Consider the following 16674-nt stretch of genomic DNA (forward strand, 5'->3'; position numbering starts at 1 on the left):
TCGTAGATGCGAAGTGGCACGTAGAACTAAAGAAGGCACCCGGTTGACACAAGTAGGTAGCAAGAGTTTCAAACTTTCCCCAATCGTAAACCATACAATCATAACAGAAAATTGAAAAAATCAAACGACGCATTCGCCAGACCCCAACCCCTTCCTCGCGGTTCCCACATACTTCCTCTTATGCTCGACCTGCAATTTCTTCAGCAGCTCCAGCTGTGGCGCCACCAGGTCATCCCACATGGTGGGATCATGCTCATGCTTCTTCTCGCTGTTCCACGCCCAATCGGTGATAGTGAAAGCGCGGCAGCTCTCAAACATGATCGCGATGGCACCCTCGCTGATCTTCATCTCTGGCGGGGCCGTCTCGCTGGCCTTCTTCCACTCCGGGTAGCTAACTCCGTGCGGTACGAAGCCGGACTCGAAGCTCACACCGCCCGGCTGGAAGCTGTCGCTGCGGCCGCCGTAGTTGCCGTAGATCAGCCCCATGAGCTCCGAGGCGGAGTTGCGGTGGTAGTACGGCGGGCGGTAGGTCTGCGACGCGACGTCCCAGCGTGGCGAGAAGATGAGGAAGTCGGCGAGCGGCGCGGTGGGATCCCGCGAGGGTGCCGTGAGAACACAGAAAATGGACGGGTCGATGTGGTCGACCGAGATAGAGCCGACGTTGACGAACTTGGTCAGGTCGTATTTGTACGGGACGTAGTTTCCATGCCAGGCCACGACGTCGAAGGGCGAGTGCTGCTGCACGCTCTGGAAAAACTTGCCGCCGAGCTTGTACACGACATTCCACTGCTCCTCGATGATCTCGAATGCCGCCATTGGAGTCAGGAAGTCGCGCTTGTTGGCGAGGCCGTTGGCGCCGAGCGGGCCGAGTTCGGGAAGGTCGAAGTTGGAGCCCCACACCTCGAGGATGTAGCCGCGCGACGGGCCGTCGGGTAGGTCGATGCGGAAACGCTGGCCCCGCTGGATGACGACGATCTCACCCGGCTGCACGTAGAGAGGGCCGAACTCGGTCTGGATATCGAGCGCTCCTTGCTGCGGAACGATGAGGAAATCGCCGTCCGAGTTCACGAATGCACGTTTGTTCATCGAGGTGTTGGCGCAGTAGACGTGGGTGGCGATACCGTCTCGGAGAGTCGGGTCGCCGGAACCGGCGAGAGTCTTGAGGCCGTCGATGAAGTCGACCTTCTCTGTGTCTTTGGGGAGCTCGAAGGGAAGCCATGCCAGCTGGGTAGGCGAGACGTGGATCTTGGGGTTCAATGGGAGGAAGCAAGACTCGGTGTCTTTGTTGTCGGGCATATCGGTCTACAGGCACAACCGACGCGTCAGTACAAGCGTTTCTTCCACATTTAGTGCCAATGAAGGGGGACATACGAATCCTTGGTGAGCCACAGCTGGCCGCACGCGGTAGAGGTATGCATTCTTGTTGTGGGCGCGGGGAGCAACAAAGGCTGTAGCCGTCATCTGCTCGGCGTAGAGGCCGAATCGCACTTTGCGGGGATTGCTCTGGCCATACGGGAGCGTACCGGGAATCGCCTCGGACTCGAATCTAGAACAACATCAGAAGTGCCCGATCGGAGACGGGGATCACATCAAACGCACGTATTTCCGAAGCCCGATTGGTACTGCAGCCTGTCAGCGGGATGCAATGCGCAGTGCACTGCAGCAGGTGAGGGGATAACTTACCGTGTAGGGATCATTCTTGCGCGTCTTGAACGATGGAATGTCGCCATCCTTCTGGGTCTCCGCCCAGTGGAAGATGCTCTGGTAGTCTTCGGTGGTCGCCATCGTCTCGTTCGGTATGTTGAATAACTATTGTGCTGTCGGGCTGGCGGGCTGGCGGGCTGTTAAGAGCGGGTACGGTGACTATTCGACTTCTTCGAGAGCACCTCTGGCTCTACTCCTTATAAGAACTCTACAATTCATCTCAGCGTGATGGCCAGATGAGTTCATGGAGCCCATCGCACTAGGAGACTACCGAAGACGACACCGCGGCCGTTGTCCCTGTAACTTTTGTGGGGTTCATCGGAGCTCTTTGGTCGTCCCCACATCCGATCAGTGCAATCCGATTTGGTCATCGGATCTATGGTACGCTGACTGACGGCTGACGTGCAAGCGAGCTCACAAATCACAATGTGTACGGAAGTAGCTGTCGGCCGCGCGAACAGGTCGTGTCGGTGCGCAACGTCCCTGCATAGCTCTTGGTCAGTTCTTGGTGATGATGTGGGGTAGCTGGTGGATCTGGGATGGTCCCCGAACCTGCGTGCCGTGTGCTGGTGGGGACTAACCACATCCCTGTCGCGATGGAGCCCACCTTCACTCGAGCTCTCCCCCACCAATGCGCGATGCCCCGCCATATGCACCGGCTTCACGACGCGAATCGATAGATATGAAAGCTCTCGGTATACTGGATCTTCGCAGAGTCGGAAATCTCACGACATCCGAGGAAACACCCCACCTTCCATAGCACCCTTCGTTTACCTCAACCACCGTGCCTGCCATGAGCTCCGAATCTCGCGTCGCGCTCATCACCGGCGCCGCCTCGGGCATGGGTCTCGCGCTGGCTAAAGACCTCCTGGCCAAAGGCTGGCGCGTCGCCCTCCTCGACGTCTCACCCGCGGGAGCCTCCATCACGGCCGAACTCGGTGCCTCGGCAACCTACTTCTACTGCGACGTTTCCTCGTGGGAGTCGCAAGCCGCCGCGTTTTCCGGCACGTTCGAGAAGTGGGGTCGCATCGACTTCACTGCCCTCAACGCGGGCATCGATGATAAGGACGACCTCTTCGGCCCCACGGGCGACGAGAACGGGCAGCCTGTAAAGCCCGGGCTCAAGACTGTCGCCGTTGATCTGATCGCCGTGTTCTACGGTATCCGACTGGCAATGCATTACTTCCGCAAGCATGAAGGCCGCGGTGGCAAGATCGTCATCACGAGCTCAGATGCCGGATTGTACCCGTTGATTGGAGTGCCGCAGTACACCGCGTGCAAGCATGGGGTTAGTCGCCGTCCCTCCAATCAATGTACGAGCTATGGCTGACCTCGAAATCGATAGCTGGTGGGACTCACCCGGTCGATGGCGCCGCTCTTGAAGAAAGAGAACATCACCATCAATGCGGTGCTTCCGGCGTTCGTACCGACAGGTCTTGCTCCTCCCGGCCTGGTCAAGGCCTGGCCAAAGGAGAATGTCACGCCGATGAGCACCGTCATCAAGTGCTTCAACATGTTTATCGATGACGATGAACTCAATGGGCAGACGGGAGAATGTAGTCAGGAGACAGTGTATATGAGGAAGCAGGCCGAGTATGCCAATGAGAGTCAGCGGTGGGGGAGGGAGGAGGGCGGGAAGGTGTGGGCTTTGGTTTATCCTGGTTAAGGGCTTTTATTCTGCACATATTCAAATTGATTCGCGTTACCTCTACATAGTCCTCATCACTGCTTCTCTGCTTACCTGCGTTCGCACCCTGTTGGCGGGTTGACATGATGGATATTCAACATCACCAGATAGTCGGACAGGTACAGTACACGAGTGAGCTGTGATGATGTGAGTCCCTGCCGGATCAGGGGGCCAGCCAACCTCCAACGCTGCTCCAACCACGGATCCAAGCAGACTTCTAAGTATCAGGAGCACGCCTACAGCCTACGAAGAATGGTAACGAAGGAAGCGTAATGAAGGAGTATTCTGTACACGTCCATACTTGAGATCAAAAGTAGCAACAAACGGACTGGAATAACAAACAAGGCCGGAGGGCCATCGAGTACGGCTACTGGTATGCATTGGACGTCCATTTCGGCATTAACGAGAGCCATCTCCCATCTCTGTTATGTAGTCTGGCATCTCACAGCCATCGTCGAGTCTCTCAACAAAGTACCGAGAATAATTCTGATCTCTCGCCTGGGAGCTTCTCCAGCGAGCCGTGCCCGAGCCATTCCTCACTGGGCAAACCAAAAGAATGTTGGAAACTGGTATATACATCCGGGCTATATCCGGCCGGGGCGGCAGGGCTTGGTCGGGGACGGCCCCGGACGTTATGGTGTTCACGGCTGCTTCTCGCGGGGGTGTTGCTAAGACGGTCGCTAAAGCTTGGAACCGGGGGACTCTCTTGTGAGCCTTCTGTGCACCTGTACCGAGACCACCACCAATCAATTGCTTGCCCGCCTAAACATCATCAACTCATCCCCCCCCCCCCCCCCCCATCGTCCCGTTCTACGTACAGGCCGCCCAACGACTGGTATTCACTAGCGAAGCCAAATTGAGATCCAGCACGCATGGGCCATGGCCCCACCGCTCCGCTCCTCGTTCCCTACCACTAGCCTAGAAACCGCTGACAAACTGATGTAACGCTCCACATCGTGAAGGAGCCTTCGAGTTTTGTCTCTTGGGCGTGCCTCATGTGCGGTTGTGTAATTGGCAGTGTACTGATCCCGCACTAGACAGCCGTCTCCCTTCCCGTGCATTCTCGCTTGGTAGATCGCCCCGCCCCACCATGGCCAGGATTTGCAATGCATCGTTGTCCCCGTGTACCCCACCAACCCCACCACGACTCTCGCCATCACTATCACTACCACCCTGTGCGCCCAAAATGTCGCTTATTTGTTTTTACGATCCAACAATCTTCAAGCCGAAATATGTCTCTCCAGCACACGTCCCTCAACGCAACCCTGACACCCGTCCGTGTATCCACGGCCCCGGATATCGTCCAGTACCGGAACATCAAGTTCGCGTCTATCTCGGAGCGGCTCACACATTCGAAGTCGATCAATGACTGGAACGGCGCCTCGATTGGATCTGAGAAGCATGGGTACGTATTCGCTGATGCTTACATGGCGGCTACTACATACATGCTGACGAGGAACGAAACAGCCCCCGATGTCCGCAGGTATACTACGACCTGAATACCCTTTTCAGAATCCCCGCCGAGCAAGCCCCTAGCTGGGTGGAGCCCGAGGATGAATTCGAGTGCTTGAACCTTCACGTCACGGTCCCTGCCGGCGTAAAGGCGGGGGACAACGTGCCGGTCCTGATGTGGCTGCACGGTGGTAGCTTGGTAGCTTCCTGTTGCGGAGCGAAGTCGGGGGTGAATGGTGAACCGACCCATCCACTTTCCTCGGACCGGGGCAGCTAATGGCATGTAAAAGATCCCACAAAGCTGGTTGCAAAATCGGTTGAAGACGGCACACCGATCATCTTCGTCGCGATCAATTACCGCCTCGGATTCCTCGGGTTCGCACACATCGACGACGAACTCACAAATTTCGGACTGTTTGATCAGAAGCATGCCATTGAATGGGTTCACCGGCACATTCACGGCTTCGGTGGAGATGCGGTATGGCACTGCTCGTTTCGTCTTTTCCGTTCCGTGTACATACTGATGGGATCCAGAGCAACATCACACTCGGTGGCGAAAGCGCAGGCGCTATAGCGACGCACTTTCACACGCTTTCCGCACATTCGTCGCTTCTCAAGCGCGTTATCCTGCAGTCCGGCACCGCCACAACCATTCCGGCACAGCCCGTACCCGTGGGAGAGTTTTTCAGGAACAAGCTCTTTGCCGAGCTCTCGGTTTCCAACATCGACGAGTTCAGGAAACTGGAAGCGACAGAAATTTGCCGTGCGCAACAAGCGATCGGCGTCAACACAATATTCCCCGTTGCAACCGGGAGCTTCTGGAGCAAGGAGCCGTGGCGAGGTGAAGTCCTGATTGGCGATGTCGAGAAGGAATACAGTCTTTTCACGACAGGCATCACATCACTGTCCGCCCCCGCCATTGAATTTCCGGACGTTCCAGCCTCCAAGGCAATCCTTGACGGATACGGCAACAACCTTGACGGAGTACTCAAATTCTCCGGAGATGCGAAGTTCAACTACCATACGGAAATGTACCACCGCGAATTCCTCCGCGACTCGCCAAAGACGTACCGTTACCTCTTCGACGCTCCAAACCCGTTTGTACCCGAGCTCGGCGCACATCACGCGGTCGACTTGCTGTACCTCTTTGGAGGTGTGCAGCTATCGGCGAGGCAAGAAGCACTCGGTGACGCGATGCGCCGTATATGGGTTCGGTTTGTGGCTGGCGTTGAACCGTGGAACAAGGAGGGCCTCGAGAAAGTGCTCGTCATCGATGCGGATGGATGTAGAGTCAGGGATGCGGAGGAAGTGAAGAAGAGAAGAAATGCGGAGCAGTGGAAGGTTTTGGAGGAACTGGGGTGGGAGGCTGTTTCAAAGGTTATTGGAGAGGTGGTGAGGGGGAAGATCAGGTTTGAGTAGGAATACGAAAAAAACGGGTTTACATAGAAAGGAGGGGCTTTTCTATAGTACAGTATCATTCCAGGATGTGTTCGATAAATAGTCACAGACAAGAGAATACACCTCTTGTAAACCCGTGAGCAGTAGCGAATATCATTATCTCTCACTCACTCTCCGAGCAACTATCCGAGTTCTCTCTGATCTCGCCATAGGTAGTCCCGATGGGCTGCGTGCGAGAAGTAAAGAAATAACAAAAACATCCGAGCCCCTTCTTCGCTGACGAGAGGGCATACCTGGACTTTCTGCGGTCCACCGACGTCAGACTCAGGGCGGCAGGTGACATGGAGGCGGCCAGCGGTCGGGCGCGCCGTCCAAACCGGGCAGACAGGATGACGGCGAGGTGGAAGACCGACTTTCTGGCTCGACTGGGGAGGGAGGGGGGGGGGGGGGGGGGGGGGGGGTTCGTCTAGGGAGACGAAAGGGAGGAATAAGGTGAGTAGTATGTAGATGGACGGGCAACGTTGACGGCTCTACCTACCACACTCTCGACGCCGACGATTCTTCCACACTCTCCACGTCGGCCTCTATGTACTCTACCTATTGAGGGCCTCAAAGGGACGAGCAGGACCTGACACGCCCGGGGCGTACCAGAGGGCTGTGTCCAGCCTGGCCAACTGTGGGACTCGAGCGGGACCAGTTTCCGGAAGTATGGGGCGGCCCGCCCAGGTTGTGGGACCTGACTGGTGCCTGGGTGGACACGACTAGAACTTGAGTGGACTTGGGCAAACTTGGGCAGACTTGGGTGGACTTCTCTATTTTGCGGCTGGACTTTCACAGACCTGTTGCGACCTGTTGTTTTTGTAGTGATCATTTCTGCTTGTTTACATGGTCGTCGACGGTCGAGCCCGACCTGATACGGTCAGTCGGCCAAACTTTGGGGTTTGGCCACTCTCTCTTATTTAAAGGTCGGGCTAGCCGCTCTCTTCTCTTCTTCTTCTTCTTCTTCTTCTGTATCGGTACGTTAACTTTTCTTTGAAGTGCTCTGTGTTGCTGCTGTTTTCTACAATTGATCAATCTCTCTTTTCTATAACCCCACCGGTGGGCCCTCGTTATTATACTGTCGACACCGACAACTTTACCACACTCTCCGCCCTCCTCTGTCTCGACCCCTCCACACTCTCCCCTATCGCCACTCCCGACATAAAATTGGGGCCTGGCAAGGTACGATGATTCTACTAAACTTCCGGTTCCACCTATCCGAGGCCGCTGACTTGGTGTCCGTAGCCTACAAATCGTTAGCACCGTTCCAACACCAGCGAGGTCACCACAGCCTATCGACCAAAGACTTCCCTTCAGGTCTGGCAGGGTACGTTCATTCCACTAAACCTCCCGTTCCACCTGTCCGAGGCCGCTGACCAGGTGTCTGCAGCCCCCTTTGCGCTTCCTGTCACCCAAATCCCTGTAGAGGGCGCGGGTTCTTGCGTTACATGAGCGATCACTCGCATCGCTCGGACGATCACTCGTTATGATTACTCAGCGTCGCTAGCTACTGTGGGCCATAGTTATCTTGTCTTGTCGTCTTGTTCGTCTTGTCTGATCCTTGGCCGTGGACCTTTGAGAGACTTGTCGCCAAGACGCAAGAGCAGGGGCGTGTGTTGTGTCCGACCGGGGTAGACTCGTTAGTTTTGCTCGCACATTTCGTCTTTGTTTTGATCGTTATTGTCGGTTTAGGCGGTGTTGTGTCAGTAGAAAGTGCTAGCCTCACCGTCTCTGGCGTAGAAGGGGTCGCCGCGCTAGTGACCTCTTGCACTATTTAAGAGGGGGGTGGTCCGCACTTTGCTTCTCTTTTCTTTCTTTCTTTTCCTCGCTTTCTGGACTTGTTATACGCAGTAGTAGGGTCAATTTACTTGGTGTTCTTTTACTAGTATGTGATCTCTATAGTAGTGTCTGCTTGCCTCCTCCCTAGATTCCACGGGGAGGGTCTTTAGTGTGTCTCTGGTTCGTGACTCCTGGACTCGACAGGAGTGTCTCTCTAGTGTGCTTCCTAGGACGCTTGTGTCCTATTCCCGTTCTCTCTTTGGCACGTTTGCCGGAACCCCTACTTTTCTGTCCTCTCGGATAGACCCTCTTGTGACTTGCTTTCCTACCTTCGACTTTTCCGTCCCCCTCTTTTGCCTAGGAGCCGTCCCCCTCTCTAGTGCCTCACTACCAGTATATAGTCGTTCTTTGTAGCTAGCTAGATCACTATCATTCTCATCATACGCTACGTTCCCGTCTACGATACTCCGTCTACGTGACACTTCCTGGCCTAGTCCCCAAACCTACTTGTTGAGAGGCACGGAGATAGTTTAACTCGAATATGATGTTTTGTACGAGAGTTGCTCCTTCAATTGTTCAGTACAATGTGGTTGAGAAAGTCATGTCTACGGGTGAACTTGAGCTTGGGGGATGTAGAGGGCAGTGAGAAGGGTGGAAATCTGGCGGATGCAGAGGGCAGTGAGAAGGGTGGAAATTCGGCGGAGCGGTGGAGAAGAGTGGAAGTTTCGCGGAAACTGGTGGATTTGCGACTGCGGCTACGATACAATACTACGACGAGGGCGAAGACGACCGTTTACAACAAGACTTTCGAGAATCAGTATCGGTTTATACATAACCAATACTTTCCACGGATCCACTAGGCTCGACTACCCCTCAACCCCGCGAAGAGCCAATTTTTCATACTTAAAATCGACATTGAGTGAGCGCATGCAAGCGTACCACATGATACGTGGACTTCCGGAGCTGGTGAGTATTCCGCCAGCGGAAGCCGTCCCGTCGAGATCAGTCGCTGTTCCGGAGGCAGAGGTAACTTCACCTCACTCGGATACGGAAACACTTGTAGGATTACGGCCGGGAGAGCAGAAGCTGTCAACCTTTCGGAACTACCCTACCCCACGTGACGAGAAGGAGTTCAATCGGTTCATGTATGACGGCTTACTTCTTCCGGTTCTTTTCCGGCTTATTTGCTTCTTTTTGACGGTTCTTGCTTACTTGCTTACTTGATTTCTTGCTTTTCTTCTTGTTCGAGAGTGGTTCCGTTCGCTTATTAGATAGATATTGTTGGCGAGAGAAGAACATGTCATGGGGATGGATGTTGAAGGCGGATATGAAGATGATGAAGCGGGGGTTTGGTGTTTGCGAGAGCGGTTATACGTGAGGTGACTGTCGAGGGCGATCATGTGAGTGGTGAGGATGTTGAGGATGTTGAGAAGAGCGAGGATGTTGAGAAGAGCGAGGATGCTGAGAAGAGCGGGGACGAGGATGGGATTGGGAAGGACGAGGATGGGCCCGCTGCTGCGGTTCAGAACCGCGAGGGGCCGGATCAGATCCAGGAAGCTTTCGGAGAAGCACTGGATTTCCCGACGGAATGGAGGCCCATTTCCAGCTTGCGGGACATCGATACGCCACAGGGAGACATCCCACAATAGGTATATAGAGTAGCGATGTGGGACGCAGCTGGAACTGACGTCTTGGCACCATTTTCGATCCTTGGCTGCGGACCTTGGGAGGATTTGTTGCCAAGATGTTTGGACCGGCTGTCGTACCTGGGGCTGTAGGGGGGGACCTGTTTTTGTTTTGCTCATCGATTCTGTTTTGTTTTGGTCGCTCGTGTGCTTCTTGACGGTTGTACGACGATGAGGCGGCGGCCAAAGTTGGCCGACCTGTTATATTTCTTCCGGAGAAGGGCCGCACTTTTCTTAAGGCCGTGTATCGCTCATCATCCATCATCACTTTTCTTAGGGGTCGTCTGTTCATAACTTGATTTCTTTGCTGCTTGCTTTCTTCAGTCTAGTTCCTCTTTGCTTTCTTTGAGTGTGCCTCTTTTAATAGTTTTGACGATTACTACAATACTGCGGCTTTAATACAGACTCAAGCATCACCACCTTTTTGTTATATCATGTACTTACATAGGCGGAGGGGCATGCCGGGAATTGGGCCGCTGCCTCCGAGCCGGTATGTACTCTACCTACCTACCTACCTCAGTGCGCTCGCCGTGATCCTAATAGGTGGCGTATAACATGAAGGAAATATAATAATATCAGAGTTCGCTCTGGTGATCGCATCACGGCTATGGAGGATGGAGTTGTATTGGATGCCTGGAGACTGGAGTACGGCATGTGCTGTGCTTTTCCTTTGGAACAAGGGTTATCTTGCGATTCCGCTGCGTCAACTCCGCTTTACCTCGCGAAGTGCCTAGGCATAACTACGGTACATGCAGCTGCCTACCGTAGGTAGGAAATGACTGTTGCGATCAGGAAGGGCCCATGAGGACAAATCAAACAGACAGACAGCTCCCCACGGCAGTAGGCGAGGGCGAATTTGAAACAAGAATTAGCTATTAACTAGTCGCGGCGGTGATCTGCGTTGGACTTGGCCAGCTGGATGGCAGAAAGGAGTCGGCCATCGGCGAATCTCTCACGATAGGAAGTAAGATGTATGTGATCCCCCTGTTGGTTTCAGCAGTTCAAGCTCATGATATTATTATAATCTCAGATATACGAACCTTGTCGAGTGGCTACCTACTTCGATCTCCCGCGCGCCGGGCAGCCTGACGACGAAGAATCTGCCGTTCGGATGGCTGGAGCACCTTCTATATACCGCACGGCCAATCCCAGACGTCGTGCAACATTCGCTTCGACGTTTCTCCAACTTCCGTTATGTTGGTACCGAGGTCGCGTCGTCTCCCATGCTGTCAACTTTCAAGGCCCTGGGCATTCCTCAGGCGCCACAGGTGATTCGCCACGTGGTTGGAGCCCGGGGTAGGAAAAGCTCCCTTTTCTGTGGCTCCAAGTACCCACATGGGGTATGGTTCCAACAGGCGAGTTTTGCGGATGCGGGCGTGGGGAAATCATCGGCGGGATGTACTTTATGTGTGCATAACGATATCGTGCGAATTGTTCATAGTGGACTGCGGTCCCTCCGCCTGAAGTACATGCACATTTCTCACGACCTTCGCGGCCGGATATCAATTACATACCACTCGTCAGCCGTAGGTATCAACCAGATCCATGAGTCAACTACCGGAGACGGGCGGCCCACACCCCTCTCCTCAACAGGTCATCGCGATAAAAGGCTTGTCCGCCATCCTGATGTCGATGTGCTTCGTTCTGCGGTACTCCATCCACCGAAAGCTGCCGCAAAACTTCAATACGCGGCTATGCAATCTCCTCATCGCGGGCGCGATTGTACTCGACATGGGGAGTTCCGTCTCTTCTATATGGGTCATGACGGAGGAAATAAAAGAGCCATATCGATTCCAGGTGTGGGGTTTGACCGAGAAAGTCCGCAAGGTCCGTCCGTCCTCCGTCCATTGATTTCCTGGAAGAATCCGTGTTGATGATCGAAGGCCCTCTATGCTACCCACACCCTCTATTTCCTCTCTCTTGCGTTCATCAAGGGTGCTTACTTGGTCTACTTTGCCGAACTCGCCAGAGGCGCCGTTCACAGTCGCAAACGGTATCTTTCACACATCGCAGCTGCAATCTACATCTCCACCACGTTTGTCGGTCTATTCATGCTGTTGCTGTGGTGCCGTACGTACTCCCCCCACCATTGACCACACGTGGCTCCTGCTAATCCCAAGTATGTACGACAGGACCATTCTACCACAACTATCGCGGCATAACCTTCAAAAACTACCTGCAATGTCCAAGCCAATACAACCGAACCGTCTTCATCACGACGAGCGTTCTCAACATCATCTCTGACCTGGCGATCCTAGCGGTGCCATTCACTTTGATCACGACACTATTCCGCTTCGAAAGCTCGCGCTGCTTCAAGCGCGCGGCGCTGCTGTTCGTCTTTGCCGTCGGCGTCCTCAGCATCGTGGCTACCGCCGTCCGCATGGCAGTCATCCTCGGAAACTTGGACAGCTTCGGACTGCTCCCCTGGGGGCTGATGCGCACTGCTATGGTGCTGTCACATGTCGAGGTGTTTGCCGCTATCCTTGCGATCACACTGCCCAGCGTCGGAAAGGTCGTAGCAGTGGCGGTCGGCGCGGTAAGGGGGAGGATCGGCAGTAGAAGCAGTGCCGGCGGCAACGGGGATGCTAATTTTGGGTCGGGCAGCGGTGCGATCCATGGATCGCCGCCGCGAAGACCGGTGCACCTCTCGGAGGTGGAGCTAGTTAGTCGGATACATAAGGATGGGGATGTGCTGGTGAGGCGGACGGAGGTGACGAGCTTGGGAGGTGGGAATAGCAGATAGGTATGATAGCACATATAGGAGTCGAGACCGTACACGTCGTATGTACGATTGATTGGGTACTTTACGGTAATGGGGTTTTGGCGTTAAAGGATCTTTTCCCAGCGGGGTAATGACTGGATGGACATATCAATGGGTTTTGGTATCATGGCTCGGTCTGCTTGTATTTTTATTCAATTTGCTGGGTGATTAGGGTGAATATTACCGATTATTGATACCTACCGTAGTGGACCGTCTATGGCAGCCTTCTCAAACACCCGCGGTCCAACAGCCGGGCACGCCTGGCTATTTTCAAGCACGGCCAGTCGGGCTGGCGGGCTTTAGCGAAGACTGGCTTGTACCGTACTCTATAGAGCACCTACCATAATATGTAGTAGGTAAACTTGGGCTGGAAGCTTCTCTACGCACTACCTACTTTGTATCCACCGGTGCGGCACTCCCCAGCCCTCAACTTACCTTCTCCCTTCTCTCCATCTCCTGCTCTCTCTTCCTACATATCCTCGGAGATATCTCGCTGGATTGTCGTTCACATGTAGAGTACGGTAGCAAGCGCCCCCACCCTCGGTCAAAAAAAAACATGCTTGTTCCCGGTCCCCCCACATCGGCCGGTTTATCCTTTCAGGACCCTTCCAGGCAACGCCAATTTTTCGCGATGGGCGGCGACGGCGGTCAAGACGTCCGACGTCCGACTCCCGACCCACACCGTCCAACTAGTCGCCGACAACTGTGGAGTGTGCCCTACCTAAGCGATGCAGCTACAGCAAAAACGCTGCTTCTACAGCAAAAACGCTGCTTAAGAGGTAGGATTTGGTTTTTTTTAGGGGAATGGCCTGTGCGTTAAGCGCGGGCAAGCCTCCCCGCCAGAGGCGTCGGTACGTACGTCCAATTATTGGAGGTCGCGAAACATATCTACTGATCCGTGAAGAAGAAGAAGAAGGGCTGCACTCTCCTCACTGACACCGGCGTCTTGGCCCCCTACTTTGCTTCGGCTTTCGCTTCGCCGCATGCCTATTCTGTTCTCATACGCCATGTTTCCTGTCAAAGAAGGCAACTGCCGACCTACATACTGCCTGTTATGCGAGACGTCAGCTCCCACAGCGCTGGGGTCTATGTACGCGACGCAGCCCCCAAGACACGCGAAAATGGGAATGGGAATGGTTTCAACTCGGGCTTTTGCGAAGGATCTGGATGGGACCGCAGGTTCTCGAGGTTCTCTGCGAAACAAACATCAATCTGCCCTACGATCGTACTTATCTCCGTTTCGGCATCAGTCGATTTACAGTACCTATATCCCACTGTACTTCGTACGTATTACTTTGCGGTGGCGAGTAGGATGGCTCGAACTCAACTACATACCCCGCAGCCGCTGATTTATTAGGTCATCCTCGATTCACCGGGACGGGATCAGTGACAGCTGCCAGATCAAGGAGTTGACACTCGTATGTAAATTCTTCAGGAGTTCACCCGTCACAAATCCCCCTGCTTACGGAGACCGAGCTTGTCCAGAGGGCCAGAGTAGATCTTGGCCACACACACTCTAGTGGGGCCGATGTCGAGATGGATACCTCTAATAGGAAAGCACGTTCTGCCTTAACGGCGATGAAGGCATGTAAGTACATACGGTGACTATCGACTCCCGAGGACCATTGACTTGGAGATCATCACTGGTATCCTGGCTTGTGCATAATTTCCCAGGGGATAGCGACGTTAGATGTCCAGAAAGTTATGGGCTGATATTGCTGGCCCGCGAATCCGTCCGTCCAAGTTGCGCTTAGTGATGTCCTCCTTATCGCCGAATCCCATGCTATAGCCATCGCCTCCACGATACATATTGCCAACGGAATGTCCCTCGAGCTGAAGAAGTTATCGCGGCAAATCAAGCACCAACAGCTACTTAGATAAGTTCCGGTGCCCGGCGAAAATCACTGTATCGGATCCAACGCAACACAGCACTGTGCGTCCCGCCCCTCCCCTCCGAAACATAATATCGTCCTACCCCCCTCCATCCAGGCAGTCCGTTCGACTGTCGTCATATGGAGTAGTACTGTTCTCGATGCAGTGGCTATGGATACCTCACCACAGCAAGTTATCGGCCTGAAGCTGTCGTCTTCTGTTCTATCCTCTACCTGCGTCTTTTTCCGCTTCTTTATCCTCTACCGCTACCACCCGCCCACGATCCGCGTTACGATCTGCCATGTTCTTCTTTTCTTCACGTGCTTGTTCGACTGGACTGCTTGCGGACTCTCCGTGTGGACCCTGCGACAAGAGATCAATGACCCGGTTACCTTCGCCGCCTGGGGCTTCGGCGTCTCGGTCCGTAAAGCCACCTTCGGGAGTGCACTGAGTTACAACTTCGCGCTCGCCACGGTCAAGTTCGCCTGGCTCGTCTACTTCTCGGAGCTACTAGTGGGCCTACACACGCGCAAGCGCTGGCTGCTGCACCTCGCCGTAGTGATCTGGATCCTCTCCAGCGCATCGACGATACTACTGCAGCTCCTATGGTGTCGCCCGCTCAGCGACAACTGGCGTCTCCACAACCATGACTGTCCCGCGCACACCAACCACATAGTATTCGTCGTCACGTCGAGTGTCAACATCGTCTGCGACGTCGCAATCATCTCGGTTCCCCTAGCCGTAATCGGCTCGCTGAAATTCCGGCGGACACGATTACAGCTCACGGGGCTACTGTTCGTCTTCTGCGTCGGCGCGCTCTCCCTCGTGGCGACGACCGTGCGCCTGGCCGTTGTCCAGCTGGGCATCCTGCCTGGCGGGGGCGTGCCGTGGAGCATCATCCGGTGGGCGATGATGTGGTCGCACATCGAGGTGTTCGCGGCGATCCTGGCGTTCACGCTTCCGAGCTTGGGGTGGGCGCTGGGGCGCGTCAGGGCCGAGATGCGACGGTTGTGGGCGTCGCCGCTGCCGGCGGAACATGCAGGTGGGCCGACTCAGCTAGCGGGAAGGAGGAGTAACAGTGCCGTCTTGGGATCCTTGGCGGCTGCGGGCGAGGTCTGGGTCAGCTCGGAGACGGATCTGGTTGCTGGTGGTGGAGGTGGCAGGGCTCCCCCTCGCCACCAGAAGGAGGAGTTTATATGTTTGGAGGCGAGGATGGAGGAAGGCGGGAGAACGTCTCGCCAGCAGAAGGGAGAGTTTATTTGTTTGGAGTCGAGGACGGAGGAAGATAGCGATTCGGGGGATGATGATGGGGATGCGGATGGTGGTGGTCGGAAGTGAAGCCGGTGATGGGAGGGGAAAATTATCATGGCCTCGCTCGGCATCGGTCTCGATGGTCGGAGAGCTCAGCTCGGCCAGTTCAGTCTTCTGGCAGCACATATCTTGGGCAGCTTTTCATGGTTTCCCATGATCCCTAGGAAAGCTATTAGATGCGTTGGCTGTCGGTCCGTGACTTTATCAGCACACGGGGCACCAACTTCTGGTCTCCACGTAAAGCCGCGAGCGAGAAATGGGCGACGCAGATGATAGGACGAAAAGGTTTCGTTTTGGTTGGATGTCGAATAACCTGCCAGCCTCGCCGTAGTTAACGCGCTGTCTTTATCATTCGCCCAACGAAGACATCGTTATGGCTGAGCTTATCCGTCGCGGGGCCCCCACCACTGTATAGAGATCGAATTCATTATTCCAGCACGGAAAAACCCCCGCGTAGTCCAGTAGTTGAGACATGCAATCGGTGAGGGGAATTGAGGAAAGGTTCCTGGTTCAAGCCCGGGTGAAAGACTTCCAGAATTAGCTCTTAGGGTTTCCAAGCCACCCGCCGGGGTTGGGGATGGTTTTTTGGTTTTCGTTTTCGGCGAGACAGGTGAGGCAAAGGATATCACTCGACGGTATCCTGTGACACACCTTTTGCGCTGCCGGCTGTGGACGCGAGAATACATACGATAAACTTCATCATCATAGGAGGGGAGGAAGCAGTACGTGCGGTGAGGAGCCCAAATCCTCGTACACAGGAGGTGAGATGATATACAGATGGATCAAGATTGGAAGATGGGGCGGCGGGCTCCCTAGGGCACGTACACAGCAAGCCGCATTTAAGTAAATACGAGTCCGCATGTAAACAGGCTATTAGCCCAAAGCTTTGCTCATATACTCTGGAGGTGCTGGTGTCTGCGCACTATCAACGAGATATTACAACAGTTGCGCACAGTAAATTCTCGAGTGATGGCATTGGCAATTAC

At 54.6% G+C, this 16674-nt stretch overlaps 7 protein-coding genes across 7 annotated transcripts; 6 read left to right on the plus strand and 1 right to left on the minus strand.

Moving 5' to 3' along the window:
- Positions 1-53: 53 nt before the first annotated feature.
- BZA05DRAFT_394387 (Homogentisate 1,2-dioxygenase) lies at positions 54-2247 on the minus strand. The gene is made up of 5 exons (XM_051483317.1): positions 1965-2247; positions 1684-1912; positions 1600-1622; positions 1372-1546; positions 54-1302 (listed from the first exon to the last, which is right to left on the minus strand). The coding sequence occupies exons 2-5, from the start codon at positions 1783-1785 to the stop codon at positions 121-123; spliced, it is 1482 nt and encodes a 493-aa protein (XP_051340235.1). The 5' UTR covers positions 1786-1912; positions 1965-2247; the 3' UTR covers positions 54-120.
- BZA05DRAFT_394390 (uncharacterized protein) lies at positions 2248-3386 on the plus strand. The gene is made up of 2 exons (XM_051483318.1): positions 2248-2992; positions 3050-3386. Exons 1-2 carry the CDS (start codon positions 2498-2500, stop codon positions 3368-3370), a joined length of 816 nt encoding a protein of 271 aa, XP_051340236.1. The 5' UTR covers positions 2248-2497; the 3' UTR covers positions 3371-3386.
- A 1237-nt stretch (positions 3387-4623) lies between these two features.
- Positions 4624-6262, plus strand: BZA05DRAFT_335910 (Alpha/Beta hydrolase protein; the record flags this gene model as incomplete). Its single annotated transcript, XM_051480788.1, has 4 exons — positions 4624-4796; positions 4859-5079; positions 5134-5321; positions 5378-6262. 4 exons carry the CDS (start codon positions 4624-4626, stop codon positions 6260-6262), a joined length of 1467 nt encoding a protein of 488 aa, XP_051340237.1.
- A 2381-nt stretch (positions 6263-8643) lies between these two features.
- On the plus strand, positions 8644-9708 carry BZA05DRAFT_417811 (uncharacterized protein; the record flags this gene model as incomplete). Its single annotated transcript, XM_051485478.1, has 4 exons — positions 8644-8876; positions 8994-9025; positions 9123-9204; positions 9402-9708. 4 exons carry the CDS (start codon positions 8644-8646, stop codon positions 9706-9708), a joined length of 654 nt encoding a protein of 217 aa, XP_051340238.1.
- Positions 9709-11289: 1581 nt separating this feature from the next.
- BZA05DRAFT_468212 (uncharacterized protein) lies at positions 11290-12610 on the plus strand (the record flags this gene model as incomplete). The annotated part of the gene is made up of 4 exons (XM_051487844.1): positions 11290-11571; positions 11628-11814; positions 11877-12280; positions 12349-12610. 4 exons carry the CDS (start codon positions 11290-11292, stop codon positions 12409-12411), a joined length of 936 nt encoding a protein of 311 aa, XP_051340239.1. The 3' UTR covers positions 12412-12610.
- A 557-nt stretch (positions 12611-13167) lies between these two features.
- Positions 13168-13881, plus strand: BZA05DRAFT_394392 (uncharacterized protein). Its single transcript, XM_051483319.1, has 2 exons — positions 13168-13356; positions 13413-13881. The coding sequence occupies exons 1-2, from the start codon at positions 13310-13312 to the stop codon at positions 13852-13854; spliced, it is 489 nt and encodes a 162-aa protein (XP_051340240.1). The 5' UTR covers positions 13168-13309; the 3' UTR covers positions 13855-13881.
- Positions 13882-14251: 370 nt separating this feature from the next.
- On the plus strand, positions 14252-15893 carry BZA05DRAFT_267309 (uncharacterized protein). Its single transcript, XM_051480193.1, has one exon. The coding sequence runs from the start codon at positions 14549-14551 to the stop codon at positions 15713-15715; it is 1167 nt and encodes a 388-aa protein (XP_051340241.1). The 5' UTR covers positions 14252-14548; the 3' UTR covers positions 15716-15893.
- Positions 15894-16674: the final 781 nt, after the last annotated feature.

The sequence above is a fragment of the Tricharina praecox genome (genome assembly GCF_024521635.1).
Source record: "Tricharina praecox strain CBS 144465 chromosome Unknown BZA05scaffold_9, whole genome shotgun sequence".
NCBI classification, from domain to species: Eukaryota; Fungi; Ascomycota; class Pezizomycetes; order Pezizales; family Pyronemataceae; genus Tricharina; species Tricharina praecox.

What these genes read in the sequence shown, in the direction of transcription:
- BZA05DRAFT_394390 (XM_051483318.1), top strand. Translation starts at nt 2,498, where the DNA reads ATGAGCTCCGAATCTCGCGTCGCGCTCATCACCGGCGCCGCCTCGGGC. An exon ending in ACACCGCGTGCAAGCATGGG is followed by an intron (nt 2,993 to 3,049) that starts GTTAGTCGCCGT and finishes CGAAATCGATAG; the next exon opens with CTGGTGGGACTCACCCGGTC.
- BZA05DRAFT_394392 (XM_051483319.1), top strand. Translation starts at nt 13,310, where the DNA reads ATGGCCTGTGCGTTAAGCGCGGGCAAGCCTCCCCGCCAGAGGCGTCG. An exon ending in CCTCCCCGCCAGAGGCGTCG is followed by an intron (nt 13,357 to 13,412) that starts GTACGTACGTCC and finishes TCCGTGAAGAAG; the next exon opens with AAGAAGAAGGGCTGCACTCT.
- BZA05DRAFT_267309 (XM_051480193.1), top strand. Translation starts at nt 14,549, where the DNA reads ATGGATACCTCACCACAGCAAGTTATCGGCCTGAAGCTGTCGTCTTCT.
- BZA05DRAFT_394387 (XM_051483317.1), bottom strand. Translation starts at nt 1,785, where the DNA reads ATGGCGACCACCGAAGACTACCAGAGCATCTTCCACTGGGCGGAGACC. An exon ending in CAATCGGGCTTCGGAAATAC is followed by an intron (nt 1,547 to 1,599) that starts GTGCGTTTGATG and finishes ATGTTGTTCTAG; the next exon opens with ATTCGAGTCCGAGGCGATTC. An exon ending in CTGTGGCTCACCAAGGATTC is followed by an intron (nt 1,303 to 1,371) that starts GTATGTCCCCCT and finishes TTGTGCCTGTAG; the next exon opens with ACCGATATGCCCGACAACAA.